This window comes from Caretta caretta, chromosome 9 (assembly GCF_965140235.1).
Source record: "Caretta caretta isolate rCarCar2 chromosome 9, rCarCar1.hap1, whole genome shotgun sequence".
Classification (NCBI taxonomy): domain Eukaryota; kingdom Metazoa; phylum Chordata; order Testudines; family Cheloniidae; genus Caretta; species Caretta caretta.
In genome coordinates, this window is record NC_134214.1 from 51,077,085 (window position 1) to 51,100,323 (window position 23,239).

The 23,239-nt window shown below is 46.5% G+C and overlaps 1 protein-coding gene across 1 annotated transcript; it reads right to left on the reverse strand.

Annotated features, from left to right (window-relative positions):
• Positions 1 to 3,470: 3,470 nt before the first annotated feature.
• Positions 3,471 to 23,205, reverse strand: DNAJB11 (DnaJ heat shock protein family (Hsp40) member B11). The gene is made up of 10 exons (XM_048862967.2): positions 22,956 to 23,205; positions 21,858 to 22,014; positions 16,344 to 16,441; positions 14,860 to 14,992; positions 12,987 to 13,129; positions 12,332 to 12,414; positions 10,392 to 10,449; positions 8,712 to 8,823; positions 8,155 to 8,314; positions 3,471 to 3,846 (listed from the first exon to the last, which is right to left on the reverse strand). The coding sequence occupies exons 1-10, from the start codon at positions 23,021 to 23,023 to the stop codon at positions 3,782 to 3,784; spliced, it is 1,077 nt and encodes a 358-aa protein (XP_048718924.1). The 5' UTR covers positions 23,024 to 23,205; the 3' UTR covers positions 3,471 to 3,781.
• Positions 23,206 to 23,239: the final 34 nt, after the last annotated feature.

A 23,239-nucleotide genomic window follows, 5' to 3' on the forward strand; every position in this document is an offset into this window, starting at 1 on the left:
TGGGCAGCAGAGACTAAGGGAACTGTGGGATAGCTACCCACAGTGCAACACTCTGGAAGTCGACGCTAGCCTCGGTACTGTGGAAGCACTCCGCCGAGTTAATGCACTTAGAGCATTTTGTGTGGGGGGACACACAATCGACTATTTAAAAAGGATTTCTAAAAAACTGACTTCTATAAATTCGACCTAATTTTGTAGCGTAGACATACCCTTAGTAGCTAGCTGGGAGGCTGTGATAAGTGATACTAACAAACATACACATATCACTTATTACAGCTTCCCAGCCAGCTTGTAAGTCTGCTGGAAAAAGTGATACTTGTATGCTTGTTAATATCACTTTTCTCAGCGAGCCCCAGGACAAATTAAGCCCTGAAGGGGGGAGGGGGGGGAGAGGAGAAGGCAGTGGGAGCCCAGGACGATGTGAGGTGGGGTGGAGAACCTGCACGGCCAGCGCATGCTACTGTGTGGTCAGAGCCAGGGGCTGTGTAGCAGAAGTCAGGTGTTGGGAGCCCGCTGCTGCACAGCCAGCACCAGGGGTCGGCACCCAGGGCTGGCTCCCGTCACATAGCGGCAGGAGCCTGGGACCAGTGGACAGACCAAGGGGCCAGAGGGTGCCTGAAGTCCCACAGCCTGGCTCCCAAAGTCCCGCCGGTGGAGCTTGCCACCCAACCACCCCAGTGCTGAAGCCCAAGCCCCCCACCTCCAAGGTAGATTAGGGCGACCAGATTGCAAGAGTGAAATATCAGGACACATTGGGCGAGCGGCGCCGGGTGGGGGGGGGTGGGGGGGGATGAGAGGGGCGGTAAGAGACGGACACAGGTGCACAGCCCCGACCGGAGCCAGAGGCACATTGGTCCGCCTGGCCTTGTGCTACCAGCATGCCCCTTCCTGTTGGGGGTGGGCCCATGCTGCACCACACAGCTCCCCTGCCCAGCACCCCCTGGATCCACTATGCCCAGGGCCCCCCCTACAACCCTTACATCACAAATGCACAGTGCTGTGCACACACACACACACACCACCCAGCGCCCCCCTGCCAACAAACCCACCATAGCTGTCCAGCTCCCCACACAGAACCCCCCCACTCACTAGTTTCCCAATACACACAGATTTCCCCTCCCTCCCTCCCAGTGCCCTTCCCCACAGCCCCACCACAACTAAACAATGCCCCACACAGACCCCCACTGCCCTGACACACACATCTCCCCCACTTTCCAGCACCCCCCCAACAGGCCCCCACTGTCTAGCACCCCAAAACACACAAACCTCCCCCACTGCCTAACTCCCTCCACACACCTTCCAGACACTCATCATCAGACCCTGCCCCCTTCCTTGGCCGCACTCACCAGCCCTCCTGGGAGGTCTCTGGCTCCTAGGGTCAGAGCAGCTAGGGGAGACTCCAGACTCTCCACGTGCTGCGCCCGCCTCAACCATGAGCTCTCTGGCTCCCATTGGCTGGGAAAAGCACCGATGGGAGCTGCCGGAGCCACAGAGTGGGACTTGCAGGCGCTGGCATCATGGAGAGCCCCCCCCCACCCTAAGAGCCAGAGGGACCTGCCAGGGGGCGAGGTGGGGAGTCCTGGCGGTGCTTACCTGGGGCAGCTCCTGTCCCAGGAAGCATCTGGCTGGCAGGTCCCTCTGGCTCCTAGGGTCGGGTCGAGTGGGGGGTGCGGAGGGCTCTCTGCCTGCTCCCGGCGCCTGCAAGCTGTGGCCCTGCAGCATGCGGCAATCCTGCCGGCGGGCGGGTGCCAGGAGCTGCCCCAGGAAGTGGTGAGCAGTCCGGTCCGGAGGGTCCCGATATCGGAACAAAGGGTGTCCCGACTGATGAAGGTCGGGACATGGGACAAGTCCCCTAAAATCGGGACATTCCCAATAAAATCAGGACGTCTAGTCACCCTAAGGTAGATTGAGAGCTCACCTTGCTCCTGCAACATTGTGCTGCACCAGTCTCTAGAGTCACTGCAGGGCAGCGCATCCAGGAGCAATAGGGAGGGAGGAGGAGAGGCAGATACTTTGTCCCTGTTTCCCCCCCCATTACCGCCCAGGAAGCTGTTGTGGCCAAACAAAAAGCCTCTCGTGGCCGCATTTGAGAAATGCTGCACTAGAGAGAGCAAAAACAGAGGCGCCTCTATGATTGGAAGATAGTGAGGAAAAACCTAGTTGCAACAGATCCCAGAGCAGCAGATGGGAGAAACAGCATTTCCCCCTGCCATTGTCTAACACCACAGGGGATTGGGGAGCAGTAGGCCAGGGGAGAGAGGCACTGAGCTGTTCCCAAGCGCTTTATGTTTGTGCTACTCAGGATATATTTAAGAAAACTAAACTTGAATCTCAGCTCTTCTGCCTCGAGTAAAAAGGCCCCAAAGTCTCTCTTACAGGGCTACAGTGCAGAGAGAGGGGTGGAGAGTGTTGGCTTTTCAGGGGAGAGGAAAGCAGCACTGCAGAAGGGAGCATGTACATTCTACTCTGTGAGGGTCAGCACTAGCCCCGAGCAGAGCAGAGGAAAGGAGGTGGGATTAGCTGGCTGCCATTTCTCACCCTTTACCCGCATGGAATGAAGTGCCACACAGCCAGTTTCTCCATCTGTATGTGCTTCAAGGCTTTTTCAGCTATGGCTTCCCAGCATGCTGGAACACACAATGGCACACCGCCATGGGCAGCCAAACTAAGTGAGCAGAGCCTACTCTCCCTCACAAAGGACACCAGAAAGGGCCAGAGAAAACTCTCCCAACCCAGCAGCACAGCCCTCCTCTCCAGCTAAGAGGCTGCAGAGCTGTTGCATTTATTATCAATCAAACGTAGCACAGCTTGTAGGTCACACACCTATTTTCATTAGGGCAGAGCCTTCTTCAGAGACCAAATGCCTGCTGCTACAATAGAGCCAGTTCTACTTAGATGCATAGCTAGTCAATTGCCATTAAACTTTGAGCAGTTTTATTACAGTGCTCCCTGTTGCACCTGTTCTCTTGGAGGACTAAGTGCAGGGGATACCAAACTATTCCAACCAAGCCTTTGTGTGCAAGGAGATGGGGGAGTGGGAAGAATTCCTAACAGAGTTATAGTCTGGGCACAGGAAGAGACGGGTTTTTTTTTTTTTTTTTTAGAGCTCTATAAAGCAAAGAAAGGGCAAGGTGATTGCTGATATTTTCAAAGACCAGACTCAGTTCTGGCTTGAAACTTTGTGTGAATTTTGCAGGCAAGAGACTATTTTTGGCATTAAGAGAGTCAGAAGAGGACTGAAGAGGCCATCTTCACCACTGCCTTCAGAACTCCATCCAATGCCTCTGTAGCCGCTCCCAAGGCCCTCACTCAGTTCACTTCTAATAGAAACTGACCTCTTTCAGTGGAGTTGTGTGTTCTGAAAGAATACAGACCATTAGGCTCTGTGGGGAGGGACTGAGAGGAAATGTTAGGGGAAGATCAACATGAGAGACAAAGAGAAACGAGGAAAATACATTGAGAGGGTCAAGAAAAGTAACATCAAAATATATTTAAAAACCAGAATTTCCAATTTGCACTGAGTTTAACACCCCCCTGCCCCCATTTTCTTTGCTTAGGGGCTTTGCTCACTGCTCCAATACCGGGAACTCTATAGGCAGCACCAGTTATGCCCTGAAAAAGGAAATATTTTCCTTAAGCCATCTGACAACCTTCACCATTTGCAAAAATCTGCTTGAACCATCGCTCCATTTCCCTCCTTTTTGTTCTACAATGGGCAGAAGACTGCAAATAAATATCACTGATTTCACTTTTCATTTGCAATCAAGTCCAATTTGTTGTGTTAGTATCCCTGCAGTCCATTGTACACCTTCTGCACAGATGCTTGTTTCAACAGCTGTTTGAGACCTGCCATAGAAAAGGAACAGTTACCACACAGCATGAAAAACCCCGACAATATTTACATATCTGACTTGACACAGAAGCCACTTGGGCATCCCAGCTGGCACATCTAAGCAATGGAATACAAACATCTGGCAGTCCAACTATCTCACTGGACAGTTAAACAGAAGGGCAGTACAAGTCCATTCTCATAAGGAGAGGTGGCGCTAAGTGGATAATGCTGTTATATTAAAGCCTTCTTACACGTCCTCCCACAACACAGAATAGGCTGAAACACAAAAGGGCTGGGACCCAATGAGACAGTCACCTCTGCTACAAACTAAGCAAGGCAGCAGATGGGGGTGGGGTGGAGACAAAAGAGGCTGGAGGAGATGCTCAAGATTCTCACACACATACTAACACACCACCCCGAGATCCCAGCGGCATGGGAGAAAAGTCGAGCCCAGGATACATTCTCTGGCCTCCTGTGTTGCTAGAACAATCCACTTACCCAGTGAAATACTAGACTGTTTTCTTTACATATTAATATGGATACCACACTTAGTAAAGTCATGTTTAAGACTATTTCAATGGATTATTTTGAAGTTGTATTCTGATGTCCTGTCTATATCCACGTCTTGTCTGAAAGTGAGGGCTGGGATCTGATTGGCTGGCATGGGGTGTCAGATGCACTGGTTAGCACTCGCAACACAATATCCCACCTATGTGGGTCACTGTATTAAGGGAAAGACAGACAGACCTGCATCTCCTCCACCTAGTGGCCTAGACTGCAAGACATGGGTGGGAGCAGGGGAGATAGGAAAGAGTGTGTACAGCTCTGCTGGTCTGACGCTCTCTCTCCTGGATCTCAGCTTCCTGACATGAAAGCAGCAGAAATCCTACTTCACTTAGACTTTTAACCCTGTGGAGTGCTGCACGTTGCTTGCTCCCCTCTGAACAGTCCAGCCTGCTCCTTCAGCTGCACAGACGTTAAAGCTCCAAAAGAGTAATAAAGCCAATTCAAAGAGAAGCAATATAAGTATAGAGCTCAGGTGTAAGCATAGGAACCCTCTAGGAAGTAATCTCTGGCTGGCAGGTGGCAGAGAATCTGGTCAAAGGGACACCAGAGAAGCAGAATAAGGAGATAGTTTTCCCATCTTTAGGAGATGCCCTCCGGCAGGATTCTCACTGCTGGAGCAAAAGAAGCTCATGAGACGCCTCAAAAGAAGGTGCACTTAACATTACAAACAGAAGGGCCAGTGGCCAAGAATGAGAAAAGGAAGGAATTTTTCCCCTCGCTAGATAAACAGAAAAGTACAGGACTAAGTATTTCTTGAATATTTAGGCGCACAGCTGCCATTCAGACAGACAGTCAAGTTATGTTGTCGATCCCCTAATGCCTCCAGTAGCCCAGGGGAGACGTGGGTTGATCTTCTGACATCCTCCAGAGTGGTGTTCATCGTCAGTCAGCTGAGAACACATGAAGGCCCAGCCAGTGCAGTTACGCTTCAGCTACCTCCACATATCTTGCTCAACCCTGGAGCACTGACACCGGCCCAAGAGACACAACATTGGCAGCGCTGCTCCCTGCAACAAAGTATCCTCGAGAACTCTAGGGAAGTATCCTAGAGTTCCTATGAACAGAGAGATCCAGCCTGCACAGTCACCCACCCTCCCTGAAGGACAGGAGGAGTGCCACTGAGTGCTCTGTAGCAGCCTTGCATAGGACAGTGTCCAGGCAAGATTGCCAAGCACAGCTGGTAACCAAAAAGCACCATCACTCCCTCTGCTTCCAGTGCACTAATACAGGAGAGGGAAATCCAGGGCTCTTGATGGAGACCTAATGGCCCCTCCTGCCTTCGTTTCTTTAGTGAAGGCTCCACCTCCTTAGATGGGCTGGAATGCAATGCCACTGCCTTCAAGTGCTATACGTGAGATGGGGCTGACACTTGGAGGAGCTCTTTGCTTTGGGGGAGATGTGCCATGAATTCTAGATGGGAAACTACCCAACAAGACTTCGTGGCAGGCAACAGAGTGTGCACTAGTACCAAGTCTCAGTACACAGACTTCATTGACTCAGGATTTATTCTGCAGGGCATTTTGCACTAGCCTTGTGCCAAACCGACAGAATCTCTCTCTCCGGCATGGGTTGAATGGAATTCCCATCCCCATGCTTTTTAAGTGCGGAGTGACATTTGCAAGCATTCTTCATGCCCCTGCGCATTGTGACCCAATCCTAGTCAGGGACATCGCTCTGCTATGCTGGCAGAGCAGCCTTTCTTCCTCCTCTGACATATATGCCAAAGAGAAAGAGGGGCTCTGAAAGCCCAGCACAGATCAGAGCAAGCAACAATGCACTGGAGACAAGGCTCCTGGGGAAAACAGAAAAACACCTGGGAAGAGAGCCAAAGCTGCAGCACCCATCCAAAAAAGTGATGGAGAGCATGAGGCAGAGACCTCACACTTTTAAAATCAGCCACAGAATCAACAGGAGCAGGGAAAGGACTGAAAGGATGCTGGTGCTGCAGCTGTCAGGAGCTCCCTCACTGACTAGTCAAGAAGGAAGCGACTGGAATATTCTCAAGGCAGCATTTCTACACTCTGATGGTGGCACACGACACCACTAAGGGGCTGGCTTCCACTCTACAAACTCTGGGAGATGTAGTTCTGCCATTCTCACACTAGGAGGCAGATGCCCAGGAGGGAGACTCCTGGCAGACAGTATCTTCAGAAAAATGCGTGTGGTGGCCCTGAGCAAGCCCAAAGGTAGTCCAGATGCTTCCCTCTAAGCTGCTTTGGAAGTGGGAGAAAAGAGTCTCTCTTGGAGCATCCATACTTAACTGTGCAAGGATCCAATTCCTTCCCCTATTAGTGGCAGAACATGGTTTCCATCATCCCCACTGGAGGGATATGTGGAAGAGGAACTCCTCTCTGCTACTGCCTGGAGTACAGGAGCAACGCCTGCTGCAGGTGCGGGGATGGGGTGTGGGGAGAAGAAGGTTCTTCTAGCAGTATGACAGGTTTCAGAGTAGCAGCCATGTTAGTCTAAGCTTATGCTCAAATACATTTGTTAGTCTCTAAGGTGCCACAAGTACTCCTTTTCTTTCTGATAGCAGTGTTTCAGAAGCTGTGAAGAAGTGGGGGCTAAAGATGATCCTTCTCTGTCCTGCCCCCAACTTTATGAGAGCTACCTGGCCTGCCAATCTTCACCCTCAATTTAGCTCAGACATTCATCCTCTAAAGAGGATTAAGTTGCAGCAAACTAAGTCCACTTTACTCCTGTGTGAGAGCATCAGAGGGGTGGGGGTTAACAGGTTATAATTTATGCATGTCGATTTCATAGCGATAGCTGATTTTCCTCAGCATTCCTGCATAGACTTGGCCTATGTGCTTAGGGTAAAAAGAGGTGGGGAAAAAGCATTTATTTCCTGATGCAGCACAGCAGCTTCCACCTTAACGTCAGAGCAATACCCAACGCCAAAGAGAAGTGGAGGGAGATGCTGGGAAACTGTGCTGTTAAGTCTGAGATACCATTCTAACAAGGGTGAAGCCAGTGCAGGGCTAGGTCCAGTTCTAACCCATCTCCAACAAGGGTGCAATCTGTCCCTTGGATGGGAGCTTTGAAGCGGCTCCAGACTTGTCAATGCTATACAAATATCAGACCAGTGGTCCATCTAACCTAATCTGGTAGGCATCCAAGTACAGCAACTGAAACCAGATGCTTCAGAGGAAAGAAGAAATTGCCCACAGTGCACCTAGCCAATTACATTGTGCCAGGGTGGCCAACCTGAGCCTGAGAAGGAGCCAGAATTTACCAATGTACATTGCCAAAGAGCCACAGTAATACTTCAGCAGCCCCCACATCATCAGCTCCCCCTGTCCCAGTGCCTCCCACACACTGGCAGCCCCACTGATCAGCACCTCCCCCTCCCTTCCCGCACCTCCTGATCAGCTGTTTTGTGGCATGCAGGAGACTCTGGGGATAGGAGGAGGAGCGACGGCATGGCAGGATCAGGGGAGGGGGGTGGGAAGGGGTACAAGTGGGGGCAAAGCCAGGGGGTTGAACAGTGAACATCCCCTTGCCCATTGGAAAGCTGGCACCTGTAGCTCCAGCCCCGGAGTTGGTGCCTATACAAGGAGCTGCATATTAACTCTGAAGAGCCGCATGTGGCTCCGGAGTCGCAGGTTGGCCATCCCTGTATTATGCTGTATGCAGGGGTGGGGGGAGAGAATTCCTTCCTGATCCCTACAGGCGGTTATCTTAAATCGCATGACAAAGCTCTATCATTGTTCAGAAAATTCTGAGATGATGTGGTAGGTTTTTAAAGCACAAACCTTCCCGCTGTTCATCTGTCAGCTGCTCTTTGGGGAAATCCACATCAAAAGTAATTATCAGTGAGCCTTTGATGTTGTTGTTATCAAAGTTTGGAAGACCTTCTCCTTTTTTCCACAGTTTGGCCCCAGGTTTTGTGATTTTATCCCGGGCAACATGAACCTACAAAGCAAGGGAAAATTGAGAACAGTGTTAGTATCCGGTTATCCTAAATTTCCTTTATGGCAATATTAGACAGGCATGCTCAATACTGAATATGCCACAAAGCCAGTAATATTCAGTACCAGGACACGTAAGAGCACTGACACAGAGCTTAGGACAACATATGCCAGCACATGCCCTCTAGCCTGGAGGCTAACCAATGACTGTGCCCTCACTTGTAGCTTCTGGAGCAGACTCCAGATAGTCAAAATGGGTCTTTTTAAAATCTCTGGATGAGACAAGATTGTCTAGGGTCAACAGCTGCAACTAGAAGTGGACAAGTCCCTGTGGGGAACAGGGAATTCATTACTGAAATAATTTTGCTTGTAGAGAACATGAAAGAAAACTCTTGCCTCACCTTGTGCCCATCTAAATGGGCAATATCCATTTCAAAGCCTATCAGTGCCTCGACCAGCGAGATAGTGACGTTTGTATACAAATCATCCCCTCTTCTTTCAAAGACAGGGTGCCTGTGAACAGAGCATAGGAACTTGAACCGTTGACCTCTCACCTCACCTCTTCTGCAAAAGTCAGGACTAGAGCTGAGCGAAATTGTTTTGGGAAATAGTAAAGTCACAGAAATATGCATTTTTCATGGCACTGAAACAAAGAATGAGTTCAGGTTGAATTCAACGAACTGTTTTGGCTGAAAAAGAACGGAGAATAAAAGTGTCAAAGATGTTGTTTCAATTTGACATTTGAAATGTTTCATTTCAACCTGAACAAAGCTTTTCAATTTTTCATTTTGGCGAGAAAAATTCAGAATCGGTTCAAAAGGAACTGATTTTTTTTTTTTTTTTTTAAATATTTCCATTCAGGCACAGAACTGAAAAGTCAATTATTCAGGACCTCTAGGTTACTTGCTTCCCTCCATTTATGAAAAGGCTTGAAGAGTTCACATAAATCTCAGAAGAGTGGAGAAGACATTCATAAGCCTGATTCAGCTTCCTTTTCCTGTGCTAGGGGATGTGCATTACTAAGAATCTTGCCCTGTGAACTGAAAGGAGGGGAGAGGTGTGATAGGCACACTCTAGCCCCCGCATCCTCCAAGTGTCCCCCTGCAGTTTCCAGCCCCATCTCCATTGGACACTCACAGATTTACCAGGCCTGCTGGTCCCAAAGGAACAGTTCTGTGTTGCACCTTAGAACACAGCTCTGTGTAACATAAAACAGAGAAAGCAAGTGTAACCAAGGCTGGCGGAAGTCACAGTGGGGCTGTAGACAGGCTGCTGGGGTCAGAGCTGCTAACCCAGGGATGTCCAGCACATAGAAACTCAGGATGCGACCTGCATGCAAGTAGCTGCTTGTGAGCATCCCAGGCTGGAAGCTACAGCGGTAAAGCATTGTAAGGCAGCCATGGTTGCAGGGCAAGTGGTGACAAAACTCCTCACTGGTCTGGACTGCACTGCACACCATCACATACAGACCTCACTTCTCACATTTTCCATACATACATCTCACAATGGTTATAATGACCAGTGTGACACAGACTTTCATTAGAGACCTTCCATTACATTCTCTAGTGAACTACTATGTAGATCACAGATGAGAGGATCCCTGTAACCCTTATGCACCCCTGTAACCTTTGACAGCTGGCACAAAGAGGGACCTGGGACACGAGAGCTTTGTCAGGCAGTCCCACATGACTCATCCAGCAGCTTCCTTTTTCCTGTTCTAGCGACGTGTTCCATTTCCTGTTCCATTCACAGGGCAAGAAGTGGAGAGGAGTGTCAAAATACCATGTGATTCATCCAGGAGCTACCATCTAATCTTAGATTTTGGGCCAAACAAAACAAAAATCCTGTGAACAGCTGGCAATAATCTCAAAGTATTCTAACACCCTTAACATATGACACTCTCTGCAGAGTCCTGCCTCCAGCCCTCCATTAAAACCATCAGAGGATTGGCTTTCTTGCCTCACTGATGCTGCTGCTGGGTAACAGGTGCCATTTGAACTGCAAAACTGATACAAAAGACACTGGTAAGTTTTCTGTCTCGTAGCCAGGAGAGAAGTGGGTTAGCTAGGCAGGTTACTTACTTGAGAACTTTTATTCGGAAGCGTAAGTCACCTGGCTCCCCATCTACATGGGGTTCACCTGTGGAAGTAAGTTAGAAATGGTGTGTTACACTAAGTCATCAACTGGGGCTTCACCAGCAATTAGCCAGCTTGTCTGACATCAGAGAGACTCGGCTCACTAGATGGCTTGGTCTCGTATTCTTCTTCTAACCTGAAAAAACCCACACCATTTTTATGAAAGACTCCCTACCTACATGCAGCATTCTTAGATGGAAGACCCCAGACTTTTGGAGTCATGTCTCAATGAACACTGGAGCATGAAATTAGTGCAGAAGAGTCACCTACAGACTGTGTGCGTGACAGATATGGCAGTGTCCTGCCACACCCTTGGGATACTTTATTGAATAAAGTTTAAGTATCTTTGAGACCCATTGTGTTAAATGAATGGTTTATGTATTATTGTGGTTGTCAGTTGCAATTATATGTAACCTCTCTGGATGGAGGGGATGGGGGAAGAGAGCGGACAGATGTGAGACTTTGAAGTTCAAAGGACTATATTAAAAATGTGCCAGATGAATGGATTTGGAGGGACAATTAATATTAAGGGGATTTCCAGGGGAATACCTAGGGAGAGGTTGATGCAAATTCTTCCCCTCTGGCTATGTGAAAACCCAGCCTTCTGAAGCTACGCCCTGAGGAGCAGATCATTGTCTTCCGATTACCTGTTCCCAGAGATGAGATCAAAGGCCTGAACTGTACAAAACCAGCTGAACTGCTCAGCCTGGGTTCTGGTTCTGAATCTGAGAGTTATGAACTTGTAACCACAGAGAAAACCTAGTTGTGGGTATTGAAGGACTAACACCTACCAGAGCCAGACTCCTGGTAAGCTTTTTAGCATCTGGGTAGGTTCTTTTATTTTTTTTTTTTAATATGTTTTCTCTGTAATACTTTCACCTTAACAATAAATATGCTTGCTAAGAAAGAGCTATGTGGTAACTTATAACCGTGGGGAATAGACTAGTCATAACCTCTGGAGAGAAAGCAAAGCGCAGATCCTGGTCTTTTGGGCAGTCTGGCTTGCTGTTGACATCACAGTGTAGAACGGGAACTGCGCAGCCTTGAAGATCCCTCAGTCAGAACGGAGTGAGATGTGGGCCTCTGCCCTAGAGAGATGACTTTTTAGAAGCTGGAAACCTCTAAATGGGTGCTGTTGAGGGACCAAAGTGAAGGAGCACAGGAGCCACTGCCATGAACTGTGACAACGTGGATTATCCAAAACCTATACAGCTATAGTTGAGATACTGTGTAGCACTGCAGCTCACTTTGATGACTAAAGGCAACCAAGGGTTTATTGGGACATGAAGTCATATTAGTTAATTCTGTTAAATGGCTAGAAGAAAAATTTTTGCATAATGGAGACTTGCTGATAAAGCAGGTTCTAGGCAGAAACTGGGTCTGTTTCTGAAGCACGTACCTTTCAGCCCCCTTGGAACGTCAAGGGCGAGCTCAGGCATAGGGTGCAGTGATGTAGGATTTAGCATTCTGCTATGTTTTCCCTTTCGGCTTCCTGCTTTGACTCTGTCAGATCTGAACAAGTGATAATGGCGAAAGACTCCACATGCTTGGGCCAGGGGACTTGCATACACACTTCAAATAGAGCTGAGCATTATGGCAGACGTATGTCACAGGTCTTCTTTCTGATAGGAATGCTTTCCCTTCCTGTTTCCAGATGTCCAATATAAAAGCAAGGGGGCTGAACTCTTTGAGCAGAGCGTTACTAAAATTGACTGCAGGGTGCAGTCTCTAGATTGAGAGAATGCATAGGACAAACCAACGGCTTAAAAAGGGGCAAGTTCAAAACAATACCCCACAGCAAGCACTGAGATTCCTGAATGCTGCCCTCATCATAATCATCCTAGTGTTACCAGAGCTGATCTTTATGGCGGCAGCTAGTGCCATACCTTCCCCGATGAAGGGGTACTCCATGTCATCCCTCACGCCTGGCTCTATCTCTACCTCTAGTGTTCGCTCTTCATTCACAAGCCTGGGGAGATAAAGAGAAACAAAATAGAAGAGTGGATGCTGTGCTCAGCAAGAAGACAGGTTTTACTCATTTTATTGGACTAGCACAGGCTACTCCCACAGTGGCCTGCTGCTTCCATCATTTACTACCCACTACGCAGAGTGGAGGGCAAAAGGTGTCTCTTACTCTGTCTCCACTGGTCAACCATCAAAGACAGCAAAGAGCTAAGCTACTGAAACCATCCCATGATCCCATGTACACTACTACTTCAGCAGTCCCCACCTCCACATATCCCAATAGTACTCCTGTCCAACTTTAGCCTCTTTCACAGCAGTGCAGAATGGCCTCTTTAGATGGGTGTAAAGTCAAGGAGAGTGGAGCTAAAAAATGCAAATTAGAAAAATCATCTACCTAATCCGGTTTCTCATTCCTGCCACAACTGCAAAGTATACGATAAAACCAGCTGCTGTTTCCCAATAAGCCACCCCGCCACATGGGTCATACTGGTCACACATGCATGTCCTTCCCCCATCTAGTGGCCAGTTGTGATTAGCTATCCATATCACAGTATAGGGCAGAAACACAACACTCACTTGACATTGGGACACTCATCACAGACAACTTCTTGAGTCATCTGGAAACGCCCAGGGCCTAGCTGGGTGGTCCTCATCTCCTGCCGGCAGTTGCATTTCCGTTTGCCAGGAGCCTGCCTGGCCACTGGCTTGTTCCTAACAACCTGCAAGAAACACATACAGCAGTTTCATATCAAGCAGTCACACTGTATAATGATCTCGAGGCTTTGCAAATAGCTGAGTTCCTTCAAGCAACATTCTAGACAACAAGCCCCATGATATCTGTGCTGTACCCAAAACAATTGCCTTTGATCTTGGAAATGCCTTCCTGAATACAGTCTTCAGTTCACTACCTGAAAACCCACTGTGTCCCTGTTATAGTCATGTTCCTTTTAAGCCTGCTTCCCAATGCTTATCCACCTTTCTAAATAAAAATGGTAACAGACTGAAACATCTGATGCCTTCAATGAATTATTTTGGGAACCTGGCTAAAATTCCATTCATTTTACAGTGACTAGGAAAGTTTTTTCTGTAAAGATATTTTTAGAATTTTTTTTTTTCTTCCATATTCACATCTCTGAACAAGCTTGATTTAAATCCGGCTGAGGCACTTGTCACTGAAGACAACACCTGAAGACTGCAAGCTGTGCAAGTGCAGTACTTGATGATTCTTCTTTTTAACAGTATGCCACAGTGCTAAGCTCCTGGCTTTATTTCAAAGCATACCTTTATAACTGTTTTTTACTGGGTTTGAGGTCTAACAGGATTTCTATGTCCAGATGCAAGTACTTCTGATGTGCATGTGTGTCCATTTCCATATTATTTGGATGGGAAAACAAATAATTTTTTACATTGAAGAACCCAAGGAAATGAAACGTGAAAACTGTGTTAATCAATGTTGAGATTCAGGAAATTAAGTTATAGTTCCTAAATCTACCACGATTTGGTCATACTTTATATATTAAGGTATACAGTTCATATACAATATTGTATATTGCTGTTTACACACACTGGGCATATATACACTGCAGCTGGGAGGTGTGATCACAGCATGTGTAATCTAGGTAGATCAAAGGTAGCTCCAGTAACATTAGCAGTGAAGATAACCATATCCACCCAGGGCATACTTCAATGGCTAGCTTGTTGCAACATGTGATGCAATCACACCTGACTGCAGTGTAGATACACAAACCCCTTAAGTTAATGGTTAATTACCTTGGGAACCGTAATTTTGAGTTGCCTGATTTACATACTTGAACCCTCAACTCTAATGCTCGATTAATATAGCTTTTTTGCATTTAATTCTGTACTGGGGATTGCCAGCATCAGAGACATAACTAGTTAAATGAAAGAAAAGGAGTACCTGTGGCACCTTAGAGACAAACAAATTTAAATGAAATCATCGTATATTTGCTAACCACAGAATGTTAGATGTCTGTTGTGACAGAGATGCTTGGCCATGTAAAAATTAAGTTAGATTAATAGTGTGGCAACTACTTTGTTGAAAGAGGCAGGATTTGATATGAGAGGACCTGACTTCAAGAGACTAAATAAGCTTACATCTCGTTTAATGTTTCATCTCTTTGCTGCAGCTTTCCATTGGGTTTCAAAGTGACCTACCTGGGAACTTCCCTTTCCCCACAGTGCTTTTGGTTCCAAGAACAGTACCAGGTTACTTGGCAGCAACAGGAGGATGCAGAGCATAAGAAATCCCAGCATTGCCTCTCACCCATGTCTGTGTTGTACCTCACCTCTCCTCAGACACACTGTTAGGAAGTAACCCATTTCCATTTCTTTCTAAGAATGCACTATTCCCACCAACAGTTAAGCCAGCAGTCACCAGCAAGCTCAAGGGTTGAACGGGGAGGCCGCAGAAATAGACTGTTACACTTACTTCCACAAAGTTTCCTGAATACACTTCCTCCAGTGTAACTTCCAGGTCCACAATGATGTCACTTCCTCGTGGAATATTCCTGTCTTGCTGACGAGGACTTCCTCCAAACATGAAACCAAAGTCCCCAAAAAAGCTACAGAGTAATGGACATTCATTAATTCAGGAAGAAGTTTAAGTTCACTCCAGCTATGTGGCTTTACAAACAGGATCTCTGTTAGAACACAGAGATCAAATGCAGCAATAGGCTCCCTTGAAGACTTTTCTCACCACCACATAAGATGCACTGTTAAGCAAATTGACCATTGGCTGATATTCCTTCAAACACAAGTCGCGTGCTTTCAAAAACGAACAGAAATCAGTTATTTCAGAAGAGATTGCCTCAAAGTCATCACAGCTGGGAATAAATTTTTGGCACCACATCTAAGGTACTTATATGGCCCCAGTAACCCTAGTATCGGAGTGCTTCACAGTCTAACATATTTATCTCCTGTAAAGCAGGAAGTGCTATAAACCTCATATACAGATGGGGACTGAAGCACTGAGAGGCTAAGTGACTTGCATCCTCACAAAGAAAGCCTGAGGTGAAGTAGGAAATTGAACCCAGGTCTCCGAAATCCTAGGCTAGAGCCCTAACCACTGGGACATCCTTCTATGCAGTACCGAAGTTCAGACAAGGGCAATATTTGAGGGTGGACACTGAGGGGTCTTCAAAAGTGCATTAACTGCCTTTAGGGGAATCCAGCCCTAGCTGGCAGAGTGTTTAGTGGAGGAAGAGACAGAAACCAAGCATGGCCTTTCTTTTTATTCAGTCAAACTAGTCAATAGGGGCTGCTCTCATCCTTCAAGCAGACCACACCAGCAGATACTGGCACCCTAAAGGACAACTATAGCAAAGATATCTCTATTAGAAATGAATAATCCACAGGTTTACCCTGAAGCCAGAGGTGCTGTTGGAAGTGTGAGTGAATGAAGAGGTCAGATTTTGCTGTATTTAAACCAGTAAAAACCAGGAAAAGATGCTGTACAGTTTTCCTTAAAAACAACCAACCCCCCACCCATTATCTGTGCCAGTGTAATTAACTGCCAGAGGATACAAGAAAGATTCTGCATATTTAATACAATTACAAATCTATTATATCTCACTCACACTCGCAAATCTGCCAAGTGAGTAATGCTGGTTTGTGGGGGGAGAGAGAACAAACATGGTCTTCATGCTCATTACTCAGTGGAAGAAGGGGTGGCATGTGTGTGAAAGCAGCAGCTAGGATATGAGTGTTGAATACACCTCTCAGATTACCCTCTGTCATTAGCTGTCAGTGCTGATTCATTTATCTTTTGACCAGGGAAAAATGAGAAGATCCAGGCTACTAATAACAAAGCATCTGGTCAGTGCTGGAGTCTGTGAAGTAGTATTGGTGTCCTTATATTATGGACAAAATTAGTCTTCCCTGCCTGCAGAGCAGTTTGCCAGGATGAAAGCTTACTGTGAGAAGATGTCTCCATGGGAACCCTGGTGACCATCCTTCAGTCCCTCCTCGCCATATGTGTCGTACTGCTTTCTCTTCTCCTCGTCTGAGAGCACCTGGAAGGGCAGAGGATGTGGGACACTAAACATTAGTGCGTAAGCGAACTAGGTTATTTAGACAAGGCTTTTGAAATGAACCCTGCCGTTATTCCGAAATGAGGAACAAGACAGATTGTCATGACTCCATAATTACCTTTAAGGCAGAAGTTTTCAGTATAGCAAGAGCTATAAACCTTTATTTTGCATTCATCTAATTGAAACAGCAAAAACCAAGACACAATATAATTCAAAACTATTTCAATTTTTCATGGTGGTCCAATGGAAGACGAATTGGTAGAACAGTAAGAGTCCAAAAATACAGCCCTTTTGGCAGTCTTTCACAGAAGTGTGTCACCCTTCTTTGTAAACCACATTGCTGCTGCTCCTCCTGCTCCTTGCTCTAATATCAGTGATACAGAAGGAGCATTTGTCTCGAGAACATTTTATAAACTTTAGACAAAATCTCAAGTCTGAGCACTGATGTGAAGCCACTAAATATGACGATAAATCTGCCATGGCACAAACATTGGCACTCACTTCCGGGACAACATGGGGTGAGGGAGGGGAGGGAAGAGAGCAAGAGAGAACATGAAAGCAGTGACCTCAGCTGCATTAAGGTGGAATAACTTTCCAAATGCATGGAATGTGTGACAATCAGATGTACTGATCCATTGATCCAAAAGCATATGAGGAGGCTGTTAAAAGTTTTGCATCAGAGTGGGAGTTTGATGAAGCTGGGATACATACAGCTTTTGGATATCTGTTGGAGATGGAAGCAAAAGCCTTATGGAGTACTGGAGTGTGTTATTGACAGTGTTATAATCAATATTAAGGTGAAAAGGAAGGCACAAGTATTTCCTTTTAACTTCATATTTCCATGCTTTTCAGGTTTCAAGAGGGTAGCATACATCCTGATGCAACCTTAACTGCCACTAAATATAGCTTTTGTTTGCTAATTTATCTTGGTATTAGAAAAATTACCAGCAGCAATAGCTATAGCTAGGCTCTTAAACAGATAAATATTTACTACATCTGTTGGGGCACGTTCATAACTTTCCAAAATAACGAGGCGTCCGGTAGCACCTTAAAGACTAAGATTTATTTGGGCATAAGCTTTTGTGGGTAAAAAACCCCAATTCTTCAGAGGCATGGAATGAAAATTATAGATCCAGGCATAAATATACTGGTACATGAAGAGAAGGGAGTTACTTTACAAGTGGAGAACCATTGTTGACAAGGCCAATTCAGTCAGGGTGGATGTGGTCCACTCCCAATAATTGATGAAGAAGTGTCAATACCAAAAGAGGGAAAATTGTTTTTGTAGTGAGCCAGCCACTCCCACTCCCTATTCAAGCCCAAATTAACGGTGTTAAGTTTGCAAATGAATTGTAGCTCTGCAGTTTCTCTTTGAAGTCTGTTTTTGAAGTTTTTTTGTTGAAGGATGGCTACTTTTAAATCTGTTATTGAATGTCCAGGGAAATTGAAGCATTCTCCTATTGGCTTTTGTATGTTACCATTCCTGATATCTGATTTGTGTCCATTTATTCTTTTACATAGAGACTGTCCAGTTTGGCAAATGTACATGGCAGAGGGGCATTGCTGGCACTTGATGGCATAAATCACATTAGTTGATAAGCAGGTGAATGAGCCCAATGGTGTAGCTGATGTGGTTGGGTCCTCTGATGGTGTCGCCAGAGTAGATATGGGGACAGAGTAGACAATGGGGTTTGTTACAGGGATTGGCTCCTGGGTTAGTGTTTCTGTGGTGCGTAGTTGCTGGTTTCTGTGGTGCGTATTTGCTTCAGGTTGGGGGGATGTCTGTAAGTGAGGACTGGCTTCCCTCCCAAGGTCTGTGAGAGTGATGGATTGTTTTTGTGGATACAGACAAACATGGTTACCCCTCTGATACTTTCCAAAATAGAAACCTTCCATACTGGAGTGTTCCATGCTTGGTCTGCCCAGAGCTGAAGTGCTTTGTAAAGTTGGAATACTACTGGTTAAACGGTTTTAAATTAGGGGGAGGAGGCAAGAACCAGACCTTTCCTCCAATTTTATTTTTTTTAAGACCTCACTATAGTAAAAATGGCAGATACATGAAACGGCCATACTTTTCAATGAGGGCTACTGCTTTGTGTGATTTTGTTTTAATTAAACAGGAGATTTGCAGATGGTCCTTATTCTACATGTACAGTGAGGGAAGATGGGCCGTGCATACATGCACAGCTAACAAATATACACTGCTTGGTTGAAGGCACTTACAACAAGGTCCGATGTGAGTGAGTTTGTAAATTCTGTATGCCACTCAGACGTTCCCACATCACCTTTTGTAAACACACACAAGAAACACTGCATTGATGCAATACGAAGATTGCACAGTCAGGAAGTGCAAGAACTAAAGAGCCCAACAGCAACATTAAATCTGCTGCATTGCACATATCATATTTTCTAATTTTATTTCTGCAAAATATTTAAGAACACAATGGACATGTAAGAGTCAATATTGGTGATGTTACCTGAATTTTTATGTTTCCTTAATGGGATTTAGTTGTGCCACCATGGTGCCTTAAAGAGATTAAATTTCAAGTTGACCATGTCAACTTAAAAAAGAAATTAATGAGTTTAATGTTTCAAAGACTACACGTGCCCGAGTCTCCCTGCTGATTTTTGTGAATTTACAATCATACTTTTCCCATTTTTCTAAAGCTATTATTGTGTCTGAGACGCACAGAAAGATGGAAACCTGATTATACAGGGAAAACAGTAAAATTAACTGTACGAAATGGAGTCAAAAGTGTCAGGACCCACATGCTGCAAAGACTTACACATGCTAGTAGCCCCATTGATTTTAAATGGGACTAGTCATCAATGTAAAGCTAAGCATGTGTGTAATTCTTCAGAGATCTGGAACTTTAAGTTTGAAAGAAAATAGGTAAATATTTTTCACATTGAAGAAGTGGTGAATTTCATGATTTTCTGTTTGCAAGAGACACAGAAAAAAACCCACTTCCCAGGATAATTTAAGAATTTCCATTCAAAGTGACCAAATAGTTTGCTTTAAAAAGAGGTCAAACTCAGCAAGACCAGTAGAAAACTTCCCCATATTGTCTAACTGAAAACTAGATCTTCTCCTTTCATGCACTCATGACTATGTACCTGTGCAACAGTGCTTCTACAGTGAGGAAAGCACCAGATGTGCAATGGCTACAGTTGCGGATCTTAGTCAGTTGCACAGCATTAGGGCCACCATTAAACCACTGCAGAAGCATAAGCGTGATCCGTATCTGTTCTCCAGCACAGTATCTACTCCAGAAGTTTTACAGACATACATACACCAAATAAATAGATTCTTACACCTAAATAATGTGCTGGCCCAGGACAGCTGCTCACTCCTCCTCTACCTGAAAATTACTGTCAGTTCCTCCTCAGGGACCTCTCTCTGCTCCCTTGAGGCTTGAATGGAAAGGGATAGAGAAACAGCCCCAACCACAGGAGCACAGGAGGAAGAGGAAGGGCAGCAGCTGGTTAGTCACCTAAGATAGGAGGATCCAGCCTGCAATAATTTGAGGTGTGTCCAATATTAAACATGGGGGGTAGTATGAATATGAGGGTTGCATAAAGTGCATTTGGGATGGCAGGGCTCACCTCTCCTTCTGCCTGGCATTCCACAAAAAGCCCAGGCAGCTAGCACCTCACTAAATTCTTCAGTTGACTGGGTAGGGGCCCCCGACTTCAATTCCTTTTCCTGGGCCACAAACAGCCGAAAAGAGGAATACCTGTGCTGTTGCACCATAAGTGACAGACAATAGTTTTTAAGGATGTTCTCTCACTCTGTGAATTAAATACAGATTGCAAAATGGGTTTAATAGATGTGAAAGCCAGAAGGGACCATTACAATCATCTAGTCTGACCTCCTGCGTACCACAGGCCACAGAATTTCAGCCAGTAATTAAGCCTGAATCAAGCCCGTATCTTGTGGCTGAAGTGAAACACATTTTTAGAAGGACATTCAGTCAATGTAAAGGCTTTAAGTGAGAAAGCACCATATTTGTTGATAATTAACCATTGAAACATCTTGCCTTCACTATTAGTTTGATTCTATGTCTAACCTGAGTTAATCTAATTTTAAATTTCAGCCAGGGGATTTTGTCAATACCTTTGTCTCCCAGATCAGGGAGAGAAGATGTTTCTAACTAGGTACTTATATACACCACAATCAAATAATCTCTTAATTGATTTAAGAAGTATAAAGAGAACATTAACTCACATAGTGAGAACACCCTTAAACCAGCTTAAGACTGAAAACATTAATTGTGCCATAAGCAACAGACGATAAAAGCCAGGTATCACAGAGTTTGATCATTTGTCACATATTCTGACAATTTCCATTACACATTGACAGGTTTGAAGACTTAGAAGCATGCTTCAGCTCCAAACTTAAGGACAACCAGGAATCAAATTTCAAACCTGTATCCTAGTAGCCTAGAGACAAATGCTAGGGATGGAATAGGGCAGAGGAACTACAAATAATTTTAAATGATCTATTTCAGGTACAACTATGAAATCCCAGAATAGCATATCCTGTCTGAAGATTCCAAAAGAATGGATCGAGATGTCCATTTTATTAATCATGCACTAGTTTCCCTTCCTCAGCGAGAGAACTAACTTTACACCAAAGTTTTGGTGCTCTGAAAGAATAAGATATTGTTTTCTAGAGAAGAAAATTTAGCCACCTGTCCTCGTAAATCCTGAGCATCCACAGCAATCAAGCTGCCTTTGGTCCCAGAAAATCAACTACTGCAACATCTCCTGCAAAATGAAACAAGATGTCCAGATCCCTATATGGGAATTTGCAAACTCCTTCAAAGGAAACATTCCTTCTCTCCTACAACATGCAAGAGAGGATAACTTAACTCTGAAAATTAGAATCCAAAAGTTGGCCTCTGACCACTGCTAGAAATCTCAGCGACAGCAATCAGGTTAACACACACCAGGCTCTTTATGATTTTTCACCTCCACTGCAGTTTCTGGTCAATAAACCTGTCTTTTCACTTTTGTTGCAACAATTCGTTACCAATACTGCAATGTAATCATTGCTGACTCCTCCTGATTTGGGGGAGAGATAGCTCAGTGGTTTGAGTATTGACCTGCTAAACCCAGGGTTGTGAGTTCAATTCTTGAGGGGGCCATTTAGGGATGTGGGCCAAAAATTGGGGATTGGCCCTGCTTTGAGCAGGGGGTTGGACTAGATGACCTCCTGAGATCCCTTCCAACCCTGATATTCTATGATTCTATGAATGCCAGCTCCAAGGATGTCACTGGGAAAGAGCACTTGTTCCACTCTCCCGCAAACGATGAGATTGGCAGAGATGCCAACAATACAGGAAAACCATGTTTGTGTTAGTACTGGGAGCAGATACCTGATTAACTCACTGACCTCATAGGCAGCACCCAGATCCTGGAACTTTTCTTGTGCTCGTGGATCATCAGGGTTTCGGTCCGGATGAAGCTGCAAAGCCAGTTTCCGATAGGCCTTTTTAATGTCTTTTACTGATGCACTGCGGGACACTCCCAGAATCTTATAGAAATCCCTCCTGAGAAATACAGAGCAAAATAAGCATCTAGTTGTGGCCTCTGCCACATAGAACTATTCCATATGTGCAGCACATCTATCACTCATATAACACCACCACCACTGTAGCATCCAAACAACTCAACCAATAATGAATGCATCCTCCTGGCACACCTGGGAGTTTGAATCAGTGCTATTAGCACCCTTTTACAGAGGAGGAATTGAAGCACAGAGACATTCAGTGACTGGCTAAAGACAGAGCGTGTGTGTGTGCGGTGGCGACACTGACTGTGGGCGTAGGTGTGCGTGTGTAACGGGATAGTCAGAGGCTGTGTGTGGGGGATGGATGGTGTGCTGGGATTTTAAGGGGCTGTGTGTGGGGGATGGGCAGGGGCCAAGTTTGGAAGATGGGAGGACCAAGATAGTCAGAAGCTGTGTATGAAGAATGGACAGGGGCCAGGTGAGGGGTCGGGATTGTCAGGGACCGGGGGGGGGGGGGAGGGCTGGGTAGGGGCCAGGTGTGGGAGTGGGGGGCTGGGATTGTCAGGGGATGTGTGTAGGGGATGGATGGGGAACCAGGTGTGGGAGCAGGGGGCCAGAATAGTTGGGGGCTGGGGAGGGGCCAGGATAGTCGGGGCGGTGTTGGGGGGCAGGGAGATAGGCAGAGGCCAGGTGTAAGGAATGGGGGCCCGAGATAGTCGGGGGCTGTGGGGGGGAGGAGGGGATGGGTGGAGGTTGGTCGCTGCTTGGGGTGGGCGGGGCGAGAGTGGGAGGAGAAGGAGGGGAATGGTGTGGGCGGAGACCGGGGAGGCCCGCGAAGGGTGGGGGCTAGTCGGTGCCTGAAGGGCCGGAGGCGGGGGCTCGGAGTCGGCCTAAGGGATCGCGCCCCCTTACGAGGAGCGGACCTAGGCCCCCACAGGCCCCGCTCCCCCGGAATCCCCGCCCGCCCGCGGCCGCACTCACCCGGCGCTGGCCTCCCCGAGGAGGTAGAGCAGCAGCAGGCAGAGAAGGCCGAGGCAGCTGGGGGCCATGACGACGGCGAGGCCTCGCTCCCCGCCGAGGCTGCACGCGGCTCACTTCGTCTGGGGGTAGCGCGGGGGAATTCGGCCGGGTCCCGCAGCGGCGACGACGACTCAGTCACCGGTAACCATAGATATGAACCAGAACCCGGCGACGAGAGCGGTCCAATCAGACTGCGGCACAGACCGCGGCCCTAGTCACACCTTGCCAATCACAGTCGCACACTT